Source organism: Oryza sativa, chromosome 1, assembly GCF_034140825.1.
Source record: "Oryza sativa Japonica Group chromosome 1, ASM3414082v1".
Taxonomy (NCBI): Eukaryota; Viridiplantae; Streptophyta; class Magnoliopsida; order Poales; family Poaceae; genus Oryza; species Oryza sativa.
Genome location: NC_089035.1, coordinates 14,459,400 through 14,477,441, shown reverse-complemented (window position 1 = coordinate 14,477,441; position 18,042 = coordinate 14,459,400). Strand labels below are relative to the sequence as shown.

At 37.5% G+C, this 18,042-nt stretch overlaps 1 protein-coding gene across 1 annotated transcript; it reads right to left on the bottom strand.

The window, feature by feature from the left end:
• Positions 1–357: 357 nt before the first annotated feature.
• On the bottom strand, positions 358–17,294 carry LOC4326289 (uncharacterized). The gene is made up of 2 exons (XM_015766933.3): positions 1,782–17,294; positions 358–1,670 (listed from the first exon to the last, which is right to left on the bottom strand). The coding sequence occupies exons 1-2, from the start codon at positions 17,142–17,144 to the stop codon at positions 561–563; spliced, it is 16,473 nt and encodes a 5,490-aa protein (XP_015622419.1). The 5' UTR covers positions 17,145–17,294; the 3' UTR covers positions 358–560.
• Between the last annotated feature and the right edge of the window lie 748 nt (positions 17,295–18,042).

Below are 18,042 nucleotides of genomic sequence, written 5' to 3'. Positions count from 1 at the left end.
TAGAGCTGAGGGTCGCTAATTAAGTCTAAAGGCTATACAATTATGTAGCAAGATTTTTAGAAAATATTGTACTCATAAAAAGACGTAATTTCTTGGAAAACCATGGGAAGACCCACTTGACCACTTGAACTACGACAAATTCCATAAAACAGTAGGTAGTTTTCTCTCAAGATATAGGCAGCTATCCATCAACTATATAAATTTGATAAAAGAGAAGTAATGGTTTCACAAGATACTTAAACAGATAACAAGGTATAAACTGAATCCTTCAACTCTGCAAATTATCAAAAATTAGCTAATTGAGAAATCAGAGTAATTATTTGACAGTGTGAAACATCTCACATAACTCAATAGTGATAGATGACAACTTTAAGAAAAGCTTATATTACAACAAAAGCACTACAATTTTACATTGGCAGCACAATATAAACTGCAGAACTCCACACATCCTCCGAAGAAAATAAATAAAAGTAGGGTTGAGTAAATAGGAAAATATGCTAAGATGGAAAGAAGTAATAACAAAGAAAGAAAATAGTTTTCCCTCATGACCACCTAATAAGCTAATTATGCTCCGCGGAATGGACAAAGCTCTTATACATGGAGGTTGCCAATGGAACAAGCCCCAAGAGTGCTATCTGAACCATCTTTGAGGTGCTCATCTTTAGATTGATTTGTCCATTACGCAGAGTGTTTAGGCCAATGTGAAGTGCCATCTTAGAATGCCTTCTGAGTAAGTATTGTGACTGCAAGTTAATGCCCAAAGCAATTGCACTATGCAATTTAATCAGAGATAAACCGAAGAACAACATTAACCGATTAATTGGATAATATTTTATTTTCAGGCGTGACTCCATGTTAACGCCATATGCAGTGTTTCCTTTAGCTTGCATTGTACCTATGCTTACCAGTAGTGCTAGACTTTCTCCAACAGAAATGTAGTCCTCAATCTTCACACCAGTAAGCATAGTGTCACCCAAGAACATTACTGAAAGTCCACCAACAGTCTTGTGCTTAGTATCCTTGGTTGTAGTCTCACCCCAAATACAATATGCAAGTTTCTTCCAAGCATTTTGTATGTTATATCCCAGACAATGTGATGCATCGTCCACATGCTTTGATCTGAATGAAGAGTTAAAATGGATTCTAGATTTCTTCATGTCCTTAGAGAATTCAACTAAAGTAGCTTCAAAGCATTTTGTAGGCTTATGAAGCACAAGAGTTTTTTCAAGACTAGCACCATCAAAATTGTACTCGTGATCCCATGTATGAGCACCTAAAACATGCTTTCTAGTAATAATTGATGTTGGCTCCAGTAAATTATATTGATGTGTAGGAGGATCATCAAAGTCAAATGATGGTTCAATTACCATATTAAGTATTGGAGACATCCTATTCTTTTGAAGAGGATTTAGATCATTGTCGCAAGGCATACTACCTTGGGTCACTCCGTTAAATTGCATCCCTTGGATAAGCTTGACATGGTAGGCACACTCATCCTTGTTCTTATCCTTCATCAACTCATCGAATTGTGCTTTCATCAAAGGCCACAAAGTAGGTAGCTGACCATATTCATATTCATCATCACATACCTCAGAGTAGTCATCAACTTCAATAGAAGAATCCTCTTTAAGGCCTTTATGATGAATTGATGCCTTTGGTTGATACTTTGGCTGTAATAAAGATGATGATATGAATGAGTATCAAAAAAATGGAAAAAAACGGGTGTGTTGTTTGTGAGGAAAATGTTAGAGTTTCACAAAGCAGTTAACTTGAATTAATACCTTTGTAGAGTAGCACAAGATCAACAAATATTTCCTCCAATTTTGGATAGTGGGAAGCACCTTCTTGCCTTGACAGTTCCTTTTGCAGTACAGGTAGTTTTCAACAAAAGAAAATGCATTGATTAGGCACATATCGCCTGTTGCTTGTTGGATGGATTGTTGTACAATATGAGATCTTTGTGCTATAAATGTTTCATAAGTCATGGGATCGCCGTTAGAGTTGTCAGGAGGTATAGAATTAGCATGAGTAAAAGTAACAACAGTGTTGACCCATATTGATGTTCCCAAGATAGTAGTAATAGTCTTTAGAAGAGGGATATCGTCAAAATGATTACTCCAACTATCCAAGCGGTCCACATATAAAATAATGTCTGGGGGGCATTTTTTGGTATAACTGTTGACTGTAGAAAGAATCTTCTTATTCCATCCTTGGTCCATCACATTGGTCCTGAGTCCAGGGGTATCTATAATGTTTACCTTTATGCCATCCACTACACTTGAAACAAGTCTCACATTAGTAGTAGCACCATCAAAAGCATTAATTTTGTTTTTTTCTTCTCCCATGATGGAATTTATAACTGTACTTTTACCAACCCCAATCTTTCCTAGGACAAGTATATTGCATGAGAAGCTCAAATCCTTTTGATTGTCATGATATTGTTGAGAGGACTTATGATGATGATGATCAAGATTAAAATCCATAGTGTTTGCTCCCATTCTAGACAAAAGGTTTAGAAACTTCTCTGTAATCAACTCAAGTTTCTGATGCAATTTCTTATCTTTCTTCGTCACAGTCATATCAGTAAAATTATATTCCATCTTAGTATCATTGTAACTGGAGATGCATGTACGAGATGAAGAGTTAGATTCAGAACTCCTAAAATACTTGGGGCACATATTTCCTCCATGAGATCCACTAGCTACATGCTGTAGATCTGTCACCAATATAGAAGAGTCTATGCCCTCCTCATCACCGGTTATTGCTTCCTTAATAATATATATCAAAGTATTTGAGCTATCCATGACATGTGTTGGACTATTATGGGAGCTTCCATTTGTATCTTCTTCCATTGTATTAGCACAATTGTCACATATTTCACAATTGTGGGTGACCATTTCTATATCATTTCTAACTATATTCCCTTCTATATTGGCGTCTAGCTCTATTTTCTTATCTCCTTCCATTGCTTGTTCACTTGACAACACCACATCTTCATTAATTGGCTTTTGGGAGATTTCGGAAACGATCTTCTTGCCGAGAGAAAGCTTCACATCTTTTTGTAGTTTATTTGGCATCACGACCGATATATTTTCAGTGTTGGTTTTATTCTCATCATCCAACTTAGCAGCTGTGGACTCCCTTATATGAAAAGTATCATCTCGTAGGTTTACTGCCTCAACTTCAACATCACTTGAAGTTGATGACTCTTCGTGCACATTAGTTTCTAGTATCATACAATCACTTTCCAAATAGTTTCTTGTCAATTTCATTCCATCATTCTCTCCACATTGAAAAGATTCAATCGACCTTAACTCAGGATCACTCACCACAACTGAATTCGCAACTTCAAGCTCATTTCTCTCAGCCTCCATTGTCACTAAATTCTTATCTTTCACTAACAATTGTATATCTCCTCCAATTTTGTTTGTGTGCTCAAAAGTATTCCTACCTTTCTTATTTTTCAGTATGATATTTTTGTCATTTTCCACATGCTCTTCTACTTCGTCATTCAGCTTTTCAAATTCTGTAAAAACCTTTTCTGGCACACTGGACTTTTCAGGCACAAAGTTAGTTTTCTCTTCCACATGTTGAACAATTTGAATAGTCTCCTCAAATTCAATTTTGTTGCCACCTTCTTTCACTAGGCATACAACCTCATTTTCACATGAATCAACAACATGTCCAACTTCCATCTCTTCCTCATCTTCTAACATAGTGTTTTTCTCAGTTTCCAATGTTTCCAAAGTTACATTTTTCACCGACGACTCCACATCTGCAAGAATCAACTTATCGTCTTCTTCAATGATGGTTTCATTGTCATGTTCCGACTTACTAGCTCTGAGCTCCCCTACATGGAACGTTTCATCTTCTAAGTCAACTGTCTCAACCTCAACATCCATTTGTGTTGATGGCTCATTATACTCTTTAGCTTCTATTATCATCCAATCACTTTTCGAAAAATCTCTCGCCAATTTCACTCCTTCACTTTGTTCACAGTCAAGAGTTTCAATAGAGATTAGCTCAGCATCACTCACCGAAAATGACTCTATAACTTCAAGCACACTTCTCTCTTCCTCAAATGTCACTAAATTCTCATCTATCACTAGTAAATTTACCTCCCCACCAATTGAGTCAGTGTACTCACAAGTATTATTCTCTTTCTGATCTTTCAGTGTGTTACTTTTGCCATTTTCCTCCTGTTCTTCTACTTCATCATTTAGCTTTTCAAACCCAGTATGAATCTTCTCTGGCTTGTTGGACTTTTCCGACATAAAGTTTGTGTTATGCTCTGTCGTCTCCACTTGCAAACTTATAGTGTTTCCCTCTTTCATCCCGCAATCCGCCTTATCATTTTTGTCATCGTCTACACTTTCTATGCTTGCAACACTTCCCTCAAGGTTCTTTCCCCGAGATGCATCTCTTTGCAGCTTGTCCTCATGCATGGTCAAACAATCACTATTCAAATCTTCAATTCCAAATTCTGCTTCATCCATATGTTCGAATTGAAAATTTTGAATGGCCTTTTGGTCTACATCGCTCCTTACATCTGAGTCGGCCTCCTCAAATTCAATTTTGTTGACTTCTTTCACTATGAATCCAGTCTCATTCTCATGCGATTGAACATGTTCAACTTCCATATGTTCCTTATCTTCTGACAAAATGTCTTTCTCAGCTTCTAATGTTTCCAAACTAACATTTTTCACCGGTGACTCCACCTCCGCAAGAACCATCATATCATCTTCTTCCATCTTGGTTTTATTCTCGCCTACCAACTTAGCATCTCTGGGCTCTCCTACATAGACCGTATCATCTTGTAAGTCAACTACCTCAACATCAACATCTGTTGGAATGGATGGCTCAATGTGTACATTAGCTTCTACTATCAAGTGATCACTTTCCGAATAATTTTCTGTTGATTTCGCTCCATCACTATCCTCACATTGAAGAGTTTCAATTGACCTTAACTCAGCATCACTTATCAAAACTGACTTAATAATTTCAAGCGTTCTTCCCTCTGCCTCTAATGTCACTAAATTCTCATCTATCACCAACAATTCAACCTCTGCACGGATTAAGTCAGTGTGCTCAGAAGTATTCTTCTCTCTCTCATCTTCTAACATAATGTTTTCCTCAGTTTTCAATGTTTCCAAACTTACATTTTTCATTGGTGACTCCACATCCGCAAGAACCATCTCATCATCAATTTTCACCGGTGACTCCACCTCCGCAAAAACCATCTTATCTTCTTCTTCGGTGTTGTTTTCATTATGATCTTCCGATTTAGTAGCTTTGGGCTCCCCAATATAGAATGTCTCATCTTGTAGGTCAACTACCTCACCCTCAACATCCTTTGGGGCTAACGGCTCATTGCACACATTAGTTTCAACTATGATGCAACCACTTTCCAAATAATCTCCCGTCGATTTCACTCCATTACTCTCTTCACATTGAAGAGTTTCAATTGACCTTAAGTCAGCATCACTCACCAAAACCGATTGCATAACTTCATGCACACTTTCCTCAGTGTGACCAACGGTAAATCTATCTTCCTTTTCTTTTGGTATGTTACTTTTATCATTTTTCTCCTCTTCTACTTCATCATTCAACTTCTTAAATTCTATATAAACTTTTTCTAGCTTGTTGAACTTTTTAGACGTAAAGTTAGTTTCCTTATCCACATATTCGCAATGGAGAATTTGAATGTCCTTTTGGTCAGCATTGCTTCTTATGTCTGACTCAACATTCTTAAATTCAATTCCGTTGGCATCTTCTTTCTCTATGAGTCCTGCCTCATTTCCACTCGGTTCAACATGTCCAACTTTATTGTCTTCCTTATCTTCTGACATAATGATTTCTCCTGTTTCAATTGTTTTTAAACTTACATTTTCCATCGGTATCCCCTCCTCTGTAAAAACCGTATTTTCATCAACGATGGTTTCATTCTCATCTTCCAACTTAGTAGCTATGGGCTCTCTTTTATAGAATTTATCATGTTGTAGGTCGACAGTCTCAACTTCAACATTCGTGGGAGTTGATGCCTCATTTTTCAAAGTTGCTTCCACTTGCAAGCAATCACTTTCCAAATAATCTCTCGTCATTTTAACCCCATCACTCTCTTCGCATTTAAGAGTTTCAATTGACCCTAACTCATCATCACTTACCGAAACTGAATCCATAACTTCAAGCGCACTTCCCTCTGTCAATAATGTCACTAAATTATTATCTTTTTCCAGCCATTCCACCTCTCCTCTGATTGAGTTCGTGTGCTCAAACGTATTATTATCTTTACCATGTTCTAGTGTATTACTTCTATTGTTTCCCTCCTGTTCTTTTGCTTCATCATTTAGCTTCTCAAATCCTGTATAAACTTTTTCTGGCACACTGGACTTTTTAGAAATAAGGTTAGTTTTCTCTTCCATCGTCTCTACTTGCAAACTTGTAGTGTTTCCTTCTTTCATCCCACAATCCGCCATATCCTTTTTCTCATTGTCTGCAGCTTCTAGGCTTGCACCACATTCTTCAATGTTCGTTCCTAGGGATGCATCTCTTTGCACCATGTCTACATGAACGAACAAACTGTCACTTTTCGGATCATTAGTGCCAAATTCTGACTCGTCCGTATGTTCATATTGAAGAATTTGAATGTCTTTTTTGTCAGCATTGCTCTTTATATTTGAGTCGGCCTCCAATAATTTTATTTTGTTGGTATCTTCCTTCACGAGGAACCCTACCTCAATTCCACTAGATTCATTAAGATGCCCAACTTCCATCTCTTCCTCATCTTTTGTCGTAATATTCTCCCTAGTTTCCAGTGTTTCTGAACTTAAATTGTTCACTGGTGGCTCCACCTCCACAACAACAATTTTATCGTTTTCTTCCGTATTGGTTTTATTCCCTTCCTCCAATTTCGATGTTTTGGGCTCTCCTATATAGAACGTTTCATCTTGTATATCAGCAGTCTCAACCTCAACATCTATTGGAGTTGACGACTCATTGTTCACATTAGCATTTTCTATCATGCAATCACTTTCCGAATAATCTTCCATCAATTCCACTCCATCACTCTCTTCACATTGAAGAGGTTCTATTAACCTTAACTTAACACCACTTACCAAAATTGAATCCATAACTTCAAGCGCACTTCCCTCTGTTACCAATGTCACTAAATTCTCACCTTTCACACGCAATTCCACCTCTTCTCCGGCTGAGTCTTTGAGCTCAAAAGTATTATGGTGTTTCTCATCTTTTAGTGTGTTACTTTTGTCATTTTCCTCCTGCTCTTCTCCTTCATCATTAAGGTTTTCAAATCCTGTATAATCCTTTTCTGGCACAGTACACTTTTTAGGCATAAAGTTAGTTTTCACCTCCATCATGTCTACTTGTAAACTCACAACGTTTCCTTCTTTCATCCCGTGATCTGCCATATCAATTTTTTCATCGTTTGCACTGTCTAGGCTTGCACCACTTTCCTCAACATTATTTCTCCCGGATGAATCTCTTTGCAGCTTGCCTAAATGCACGGACAAACAATCACTTTTTGACTCATCAGTGCCAAATTCTGTTTCATCAATATGTTCCAATTGAAGAATTTGAATGCTCATTTTGTCAGCATTGCTCTTTTTATCCGAGTTGATCTCCTCTAACTCAATATTTTGGGCATCTTCTTTCACAAGGAATCCTAGATCATTTTCATTGGATTCATCAAAATGTTCAACTTCCATCTCTTTCACATATTCTGACATAGTATTTTCCTCTGTTCCAAATGTTTCTAAACTTACGTTTTTCACAAATGACTCTAGCTCCACAAGATCCGTCTTATCTTCGTTTTTCACCGGCGACTCCACCTCCACAAGGACCATCTTATCGTCTTCTTTAGTGTTGGTTTCATTCTTTTCTTCCAGTTTTGCAGCTTTGGTCTCTCCTATATAGAATGTCTCATCTCGTAGGTCAACTGCCTCAACCTCCACATTCCTTGGAGATGAAAGCTCATAGTGCACATCAGATGGTACTATCATGCAATCACTTTCTAAATAATCTTTTGTCGATTTGACCCCATCACTCTCTTCACATCGAAAAGTTTTAATTGACCTTAACTCAGCATAACTCACCGAAACTGAATCCATAACTTCAAGCGCACTTTCCTCTGCCCCTAATGTCACTAAATTCCCATCTTCCACCAACAAGTCTACCTCTCCTCCGATGAACCCCACCTCATTTCCACTAGATTCAATAAGATGATCAACTTCTATCTCTTCTTCATCTTCTAATATAACATTTTTCCTAGTTTGCATTGTTTCCAAACTTATATTTTTCAACGGTGAGTCAACCTCCACACCAACCATCTTATTGTTTTCTTTAGTATTGGTTTCATTCTCGTCTTCCAATTTAGCAACTTTGGGGTGTCCAATATAGAATGTCTCATCTTGTAGGTCAGTAGCTTCAACCTCCACATCTATTGGAGTTGACGGCTCATTATGCACATTAGCATCTACTATTACGCAATCAATTTTTGAGTAATCTCCCGTCAATTCCACTCCATCACTCTCTTCATATTGAAGAGGTTCAACAAACCTTAACTCAGTATCACTCATCAAAACTGAATCCAGAAAATCAAGCGCGCTTCCCTCTGCTCCCAATGTCACTAAATTCTCATCTTTCACAAGCAATTCCATCTCTCCTCCGATCGAGTTTGTGTGATCAAACGTATAATGGTCTTTCACATCTTTTAGTGTGTTAGTTTTTTCTTTTGCCTCCTCCTCTCCTCCTTCATCATTCATCTGTTCAAATATTGTATAAATGTTTTCTGGCACACTGGACTTTTCATGCATAAAGTTAGTTTTCTCCATCATCTCTACTTGCATACTCATAGTATTTCCTTCTTTCATCCAGCAACCTACCACAACATTTTTTGCATTGTCTGCACCTTCTAGGCTTGCAACACTTTCCTCAATGTTCTCTGTCAGGGATGCATCTATTTGCACACTGCCAGAATTCAGATCCAAACAGTCACTTTTTGAATCTACAGTAACAAATTCTGCTTCATCCATTTCTATGCGTTGAAGATTTTGAATGGCCTTTTGCCCAGATTTTTTCTTTATATCCGAGCCGGCTTGCGCTAATTCAGTTATGTTGGCATCTTCTTTCACCGGAAACACCTCATCTCCACTGGATTTACCAAGATTTCCAACTTCCATCTCTTTCTCGTCTTCTAATGTAATGTTTTCCGCAACTTCCAAACTCAAATTTTTTACCGATGACTCCACCTTCACAATAACCATCTTATCGTTTTCTTCAGTAACGGTTTGCTTCTCATCTTCCAGTTTAGCAGAATTGGGATCTCCTATGTAGCTCGTCTCATCTGGTAGGTCAACTTCCTCAACCTCGACATATGTTGGAGTTGAAGATTCATCCTGCACATTAGCTTGTTCCATCATACAATCACTTTCAAAATAATCTTCTGTCGATTTAGATCCGTCACTCTCTTCACATTGAACAGTTTCAATTGAACTTAACTCAACATCACTCACCAAAACTGAATCCGTAACTTCAAGCGTACTTCCCTCAGCGGTGCCAAGTTCGGCTTCCTCCATATGTTCCCATAGAAGAATTTTAATTGGCTTTTGGTCATCGTTGCACTGTATACCTGAATCGGCCTCTTGTAATTCAATTTTATTAGTATCTTCTTTGTCTAGAAACCCTGTATCATTTCCACTGGATTCACCAAGATGTCCAACATCTATCTCTTCCTCATCTTCTGAAGTAACATGTTCCCTAGTTTCCAATGTTTCCAAACTTGTATGTTTCTCTGGTGAGTCAACTACCACACCAACCATCTTATTGTTTTCTTTAGTATTGGGTTCATTCTGGTCTTCCAATTTAGCTGCTTTAGGCTCTCCTATACATAGCATCTGATCTTGTAGGTTAGTAACCTCAACCTCAACATCTATTGGAGTTGATGGCTTATTGTCCACATTAGCTTCTTCTGTCACGCAATTACTTTCCAAATAATTTCCTGTCGATTTCACTCCTTCACTCTGTTCACATTGAGGAGTTTCCATTAACCTTAACGCATCATCACTCACTAAAGCTGAATCTAGAATATTGAGTGCACTTCCCTCTACCTCCAAAGTCACTAAAGTCACATCTTTCATCAGCAATCCCACCTCTCCTCTGATTGAGTATGCGTGCTCAAAAGTATTATGGTCTTTCTCTTCTTTAAGTGTGCTAGTTTTGTCATTTTCCTCCTGCTCTTCTTCTACGTCATTGAGCTTTTCAGATCTTTTCAGATCTTTTTCTGAAACACTATACTTTTCAAGCATAAAGTTAGTTTTCTCCTCCATCGTCTCACCTTGGGAACTCATATTGTTTCCTTCTTTCATCCTGAAATCTACCACATCATTTTTTGAATTGTCTGCACCTTCTAGGCATGCACCACTTTCCTCAATGTTCTTTGTCATGGATGCATCTACTTCCACATTGCCTGCATGCACGGCCAAACAGTCACTTTTCGAATCAACGGCAACAAGTTCTGCTTCATCAATTTTTATGCATTGAAGATTTTGAATGGCCTTTTGCTCAGAATTGTTATTTATATCCAAGTTGGCATGCACTAATTCACTTTTTTTGGTAAGTTCTTTCACCGAGAACACCTCATCTCCACTGGATTTATCAAGATGTCCAACTCCCATCTGTTTCTCGTCTTCTAATGTAATGTTTTCCGTAGTTTCCAAACATAATTTGTTTACCGATGACTCTACCTCCACAGCAACCATCTTATTGATTTCTTCACTAATAGTTTCCTTCTCATCTTCCAGTTTAGCATCTTTGAACTCTCCTATATAGGACGTCTCATCTTGTAGGTCAACTTCCTCATCCTCAACATCTGTTGGAGTTGATGGCTCATCTTGCACATTAGCTTCTACTATCACGCAATCACATTCTAAATAATCTCTCGTTAATTTAGCTCGGTCACTCTCTTCACATTGAAGAGTTTCAATTGAACTTAACTCAACATCACTCCCCAAAACTGAATTCATAACTTCGAGCGCACTTCTCTCAGTGGTGCCAAGTTTGGCTTCCTCCATATGTTCCCATTGAAGTTTTTTAATTGGCTTTTGGTCATCATTGCACATTATACTTGAATCAGCCTCCACTAATTCAATTTTGTGAGTATCTTCTTTCTCTAGAAACTGGAAATCATTTCCACTGGATGCACCAAGATGCCCAACATCCATCTCTTTCTCTTCTAAAGTAATATATTCCCTAGTTTCCATTGATCCCAAACGTACATTTTTCAGCGGTGACTCCACCTCCACAACAACCATCTTATCATTTTCTTCAGTATTGGGTTCACTATGGTCTTCCAATTTAGATGCTTTGGGCTCTCCTCTATAGAGCGTCTCATCTTGTAGGTCAGTAACCTCAACCTCAAAATTTGTTGGAGTTGACGACTTATTCTGCACATTAGCTTCTAATATAGTGCAATAACTTTCCAAATAATCGCCCGTCGATTTCATTGCATCAATCTCTTCACATTGAGGAGGTTCCATTAACCTTAACTTGGCATGACTAACTAAAATTGTATCCATAACTTCAAGCACACTTCCCTCTGCCTCCAAAGTCACTAAATTCTCATGTTTCACCAGCAGTTCCACCCCTTCTCCAATTGAGTATGTGTGCTCAAAAGTGTTATGGTCTTTTTCTTCTTTAAGTGTATTAGTTTTCTCATTTTTCTCTTCTTCTTCTCTTTTATCATTCAACTTTTCAAATCTTGTACAATCCTTTTCTAGTCCACTAGACTGTACTTGTATAAAGTTAGTATTCTCCTCCATCATCCCTACTTGCAAACTCATAGTGTTTCTTTCTTTCATCCCGCAATCTGCTATATCATTTTTTTCATCGTCTGCACTATCTAGGCTTGCACTACTTTCCTGAACGTTGTTTGTCAGGGATGCTTCTCTTTGAACATTATCTTCATGCACGGCCAAATAATTACTTTTCGAATCAACAGTGCCAAATTTTGCTTCATCCATATATTCGCATTGAAGAATTTGAAAGGCCTTTTTGTCAACATTGCTCTTTATATCTGAGTCAGCCTCCTCTAACTTAATTTTCTTGGCATCTTCTTCCACAAGTAATCCCACATCATTTTCATCGGATTGACCAACATGTCCAACTTTCATCTCTTTCTCATATTCTAACATAACATTTTTCTCACTTTCCAATAATTCCAAACTTAGATTTTTCACTAGTGACTCCATCTCCACAGTTACCATCTTATTGTTTTCATCTGCCAATTTAGCTTCTTTGGGCTCTTCTATATAAAAGGTCTCATCTTGTAGGTCAGCAGCCTCAACCACATCATCTGTTGAAGTTGACGGCTCATTGCGCACATTAGCTTCTAATATCAAGCAATGACTTTCCGAAAAATCTCCCGTCGATTTCATTGCATCAATCTCTTCACATTGAGGAGGTTCCATTAACCTTAACTCAGCATCACTCACTAAAACTGTATCCATAACTTCAAGCTCACTTCCCTCTGTCTCCAATGTCACTAATTTTTCATCTTTCACATGCAATTCCACATTTCCTTCAATTATGTATGTGTGCTCAAAAGTATTATGGTTATTCTCATCTTTTAGTGGATTAAGTTTGATATTTTTCACCTGCTCCTCTCTTTTGTCATTAAGCGTTTCAAATCCTGTATTATCATTTTCTTGCACACTAGAATTTTCAAGCATAAAGTTAGTTTTCTCCTTCATTGTCACTACTTGCAAACTCATAGTGTTTCCTACTTCCATCCTGCAATCTGCCATATTATTTTTTTCATCATCTGCGCCTTCTAGGCTTGCACTACTTTCCTCAATGTTCTTTGTCAGGGATGCATCTCTTTGCACATTGTCTGCATGCATAGCCAAACAGTCACTTTTCAAATCATCAGTAACAAATTCTGCTTCATCCATATTTATACATTGAATATTTTGAATGGCCCTTTGGTCAGCATTGTTCTTTATATCTAAGTTGGTTTGTGCTAATTCAGTTATTTTAGCATCTTCTTTCACTAGGAACTCCATCTCATTTCCTCTAGATTTATTAAGATGTCCAACTTCCATCTCTTTCTCGTCTTCTAATTTAATATTTTCCCCAGTTTCCAAATTTAAATGTTTTACTGGTGACTCCACCTCCACAACAATTATCTTATCCTTTTCTTCAGTATTGGTTTCCATCTCATCTTCTAGTTTAGCAACTTTGGGCTCTTTTATATAGAATGTCTCATCTTGTAGGTTGACTTCCTCAACCTTAACATCTGTTGGAGTTGATGGCTCATCCTCCAAATAATCTCCTGTCGATTTAGCTCCGTCACTCTCTTCACATTGAAGAGTTTCATTTGAACTTAACTCAACATCACTAACCAAAACTAAATCCATAACTTCAAGAGCACTTGCCTTTGCCTCCAATGTCACCAAACTCTCGTCTTTCACAAGCAATTTCACATCTCCTCCGACTGAGTCGGTGTGCTCTAAAGTGTTCTCGTCTTTCTTATCATTTAGTGTGCTACTTTTGTCGTTTTCCTCTTGCTCTTCTATTTTGTCATTTTCTTTTTCAAATCTTGTATAAAACTTTTTAGGATCACTGAACTTTTCAGACATAAAGTTAATTTCTTCTTCCATTGTTTCTACTTGCAAAATTAAATTATTTCCTTCTTTCACCCCCCAATTTGCCACATCATTTTTTCCACCGTCTACACCTTCTAGGCTTGCACCACTTTCCTCAACATTCATTCCCCGGGATGCATCTCTTTGCACCTTGTCTGCATACATGGTCAAAAGGTCACTTTTTGAATCAGCAGTGCTATATTCTGCTTCCTCCATATGTTCCCATTGAAGAATTTTAATTGGCTTTTGGTCATCATAGCCCTCCATAACTGAATCAGCCACCTCTAAATCAATCTTGTTGGTATCTTCTTTCTCCGGAAACCTGATATCATTTTCGCTGGATTCACAAAGATGTCCAGCTTTTATTTCGTTCTCATCTTCTGAAGTAATATTTTCCGTAGTTTCCAATGATTCCAAACTAACATTTTTCATCGGTGTCTCCACCTCCCCAACAACCATCTTATCATTTTTTTCAGTATTGGGTTCATCCTCATCTTCCAATTTAGTTGCTTTGGGCTCTCCTATATAGAACGTCTCATCTTGTAGGTCTACAGTCTCAACCCCGACATCTGTTGGAGTTGACGGCTCATTGTGCAGATTACCTTCTAATATCATGTAATCACTTTCCGAATAATCTCCCGCCGATTTCACTGCATCAGTCACTTCACAGTGAGGATGTTCTATTAACCTTAGCTCAGCATCACTCACTGCAATTATATCCATAACTTCAGGCACACTTCGCTCTGCTTCCAACATCACTAAATTCTCATCTTTCACCAACAATTCCACCTCTCCTCCTATTGAGTATGTGTGCTCAAAAGTGTTATGGTCTTTCTCATCTTTTAGTGTAACGATTTTGTCATTTTGCTCCTCCTCTTCTCCTTCGTCATTGAGCTTTTCAAATTCTGTATAATTCTTTCCTGGCACACTAGACTTTTCAGGCGTAAAATTAGTTTTCTCCTCCATCGTCTCTACATGCAAGCTCATAGTGTTTGCTTCTTTCATCCCGCAATATGCCATATCATTTTTTTCATCATCTGCACCATCTAGGCTTGCACTACTTTCCTCAATGTTCTTTCTTAGAGATGCATCTCTTTGCACATTGTCTGCATTCACGGCCAAATAGTTACTTTTCGAATCATCGGCACCAAATTCTGCTTCATCCATATGTTCAAATTGAAGAATTTGAATGGGTTTTTTGTCAACATTGCTCTTTGTTTCTGAGTCAGCCTCCTCTAATTCAATTTTGTTGACAACTTCTTTTACCATTAATCCCACCTCAATTTCACTGCATTCATTAACATGTCCAACTTCCATCTCTTTCTCATCTTCTGACAAAATGTCTCTCTCAGTTTCTAATGTTTCCAAACAAACATTTTTCACTGGTGACTCCACCTCCACAAGAACCGTCTTATTGTCATTTTTTATCGGTGACTCAACCTCCTCAAGAACCATCTTATCATCCTCTTCAATGTTGGTTTCGTTCACATCTTCCAATTTAACAGCTTTGGGCTCTCCTATATAGAATGTCTCATCATCTTGTAGGTCAACTTCCTCAACATCAACATTCGTTGGAGTTGATAGCTCATTGTGCACATTTGCTTGTACTATCATGCAATCACTTTTCAAAAAATCATCCATTGATTTGACCCCATCACCCTCTTCACCTTGAAGAGTTTCAATTGACCTTAACTCAGCATACCTCAGTGAAACTGAATGCATAACTTCAAGCACACTTCCCTCTGCCTCTAATGTCACTAAATTCTTATCTTTATCCGGCAATTGCACCTCTCCTTTGATAGAATCTGTGTGCTCAAAAGTATTATGGTCTTTCTCATCTTTTAGTGTATTAATTTTGTCATTTTCCTCCTGCTCTTCTTTTTTGTTATTTAACTTTTCACATCCTGTATAAACCTTTTCTAGCTCACTGAACTTTTCTGGCATAAAGTTAGTTTTATCCTCAATCGTCTCTACTTGCAAACTTATAGAGTTTTCTTCTTTCATCCCCCAATCCACTATATGATTTTTGTCATCGTCTGCAGCTGCTAGGTTTGCACCACTTTCCTCAAAGTTCTTTCCCAGAGATGCATCTCTTAGCACCTTGTCTGTATGCACAGCCGAACAATCGCTTTCCAAATCATCTCTCGTCAATTTCACTCGGTCACTCTCTTCACATCGAATAGCTTCAGTTGTTCTTAACTCAATATCACTCACTGCAACTAACCCTGTAACTTTAAGCTCACTTTCCTCCACCTCCAATGCCACTAAATCCTTATCTTTCACTTGCAATTCCTCCTCACCTCCATTTGAGTTTGTCTGCTCCAAATTGTTTTGATCTTTCTTATCTTGCATCATGTTGCTTTTATCCTGTAGCACAAGTATTTCCTTTTGCTTGTCCTCCTCTACTTCACCATTCAAATTTTTAAATTCTATAGAAAACTTTTCTGGCTCAAAGTACTTTTGAGGCACAATGTAAGTTTTATCCTCTATCATTCCATGATCTTCAAAGACATTTTTGTTATCATCTTTAGCTTCATGAATTACAACACTTACCCCATTGTCATTTACTGTTGATGTCGCTTTTATCATGTCATCTTCTTCCATTGCAAAACAATCACTAATGCAATCTTCTTTGCATAATTTCATATCATCACTTTCTTTGAATTTGACAATCCGTATTGCCTTTAGGTCAGCATTGCTCTTCATATCTGGTTCTAGCAACTCAGTTTCATTTGTATTGGCCTCTGCTTGCACTAGGGACTCCACCCTGTTTTCACTTACATTTTTCAGCAATGACTCCAGCTTAGCATGTGCCAACTTATCATCTTCTACAAAATTAGTTCCTTCATCATCCAACAAGCTAGCACTAGGCTCTACTACATATAATGCATCATGTTCCTTATCGTTACCTGGGACTACCAATTCAACATGATCAAGATGTCGCTCATGGTACTTGTCAGCTACAAATTCGGTTTTATCCTGAAATTTTTCGACCTGTGAGCATCTAATATTTTGTTCTTCCAGTCCCAAAACATCCAGCTCCAATTTAAGGCCACTTATGTCTTGTAATCCGACCACCTCAACTTCAATATCCTTTGGAGATGATTGCTCTTTCTGTATTTTAGCTTCTACTATTGTCATGCCATCGCTTTCCACATAAGTTCTCAGTAATTTCAATTGATCACTCTCTTCACATTGAATAGATTGAATTGAACTTAAGGCTAAATCACTCACCTCAATTGACCCCGCTGTTATTGGATTCTCTGCTGAGTATTCTAGCTCCTCTTGATGAAACTCATTTCCTTCTCCAGCTTTCGTATGTTTACCTTCTTCCAACTTGGTGATTTTGGCCTCTGGCATCGACAACACATTCTGCTCCTCATGTTTTTCCTTCTCAGGTTCCACATACACCATGTCAGGTGCATAATTTTCAATGTCCATAATACCATCAACTACTGGCACATCAGTTACCAATAGTTGAGCCATGGATCATGCTAAAAATATAGATCTAATTGCTATAGTAACTATCTAGGATTGAACTTGTACAAAGGAAAGGAAATACAATATTTGGATCCACCTTAACTACTATGAGAATAAAAGTTTCTTGATGTACGCTTTTGGCTTGTAACCTTGGTTGATCTTATGAAATAGGATGGCATTCTATTTAAATAGGCCTCTTGATGCTTGGTGGCTTTTCGTGTTGTATTTAATATGATTTCTTGCCTTGTGATCTTCTGTTTTGGTGTTGTTATATATTGTTTGTATATGCCTTTGTAGTTGTGCACGTAACCCTTTGGCTAATGGTTTTTTTGTTTCTGTGGGTGTTTTTTTTTCTTTTCTTTTGGATCTAGTGGAGTTACATGTGTTATCTGATGTGGCAAAATTGTCTTATAAGGTAGCGTCTACTTCTTAAATTGATTGAAATTCTATTTGGAGAAGAATTAACACTCACTTTTTTGTCTTAAAATGCCTAAAAGTTATGCAATACTTGCAAGAAATAAAATATGACGTGGATAGAGGTTTGAGAGGGTTTTTAATGTATATGGATTGATTTAGTTGATTGGTTCTTGCTTGTCAAATTTCTGAGAATATCAAAGAGTCTATTCAATGAAGGTGATATTTTTATCGGATAGGTATTTCTTGACTATTTCTGCTAGTAAAAAAGCAAAGGCAAAGATTTGAAAGTTAGGGTCACATAATGCATAGTAGACAAATTAGAACTAACTAGTTGTGAACCTATGCGTTGCACAAGCTATTACTGTTGATATTATAAACATTAAATTTTAACCATATATTGAATACATTGTTATTTTCTAAATTATAGTGATTTATAGACTAAAATAAGAGTTCATACCAGTTACAAATTGTTAATTATTAGTTATTA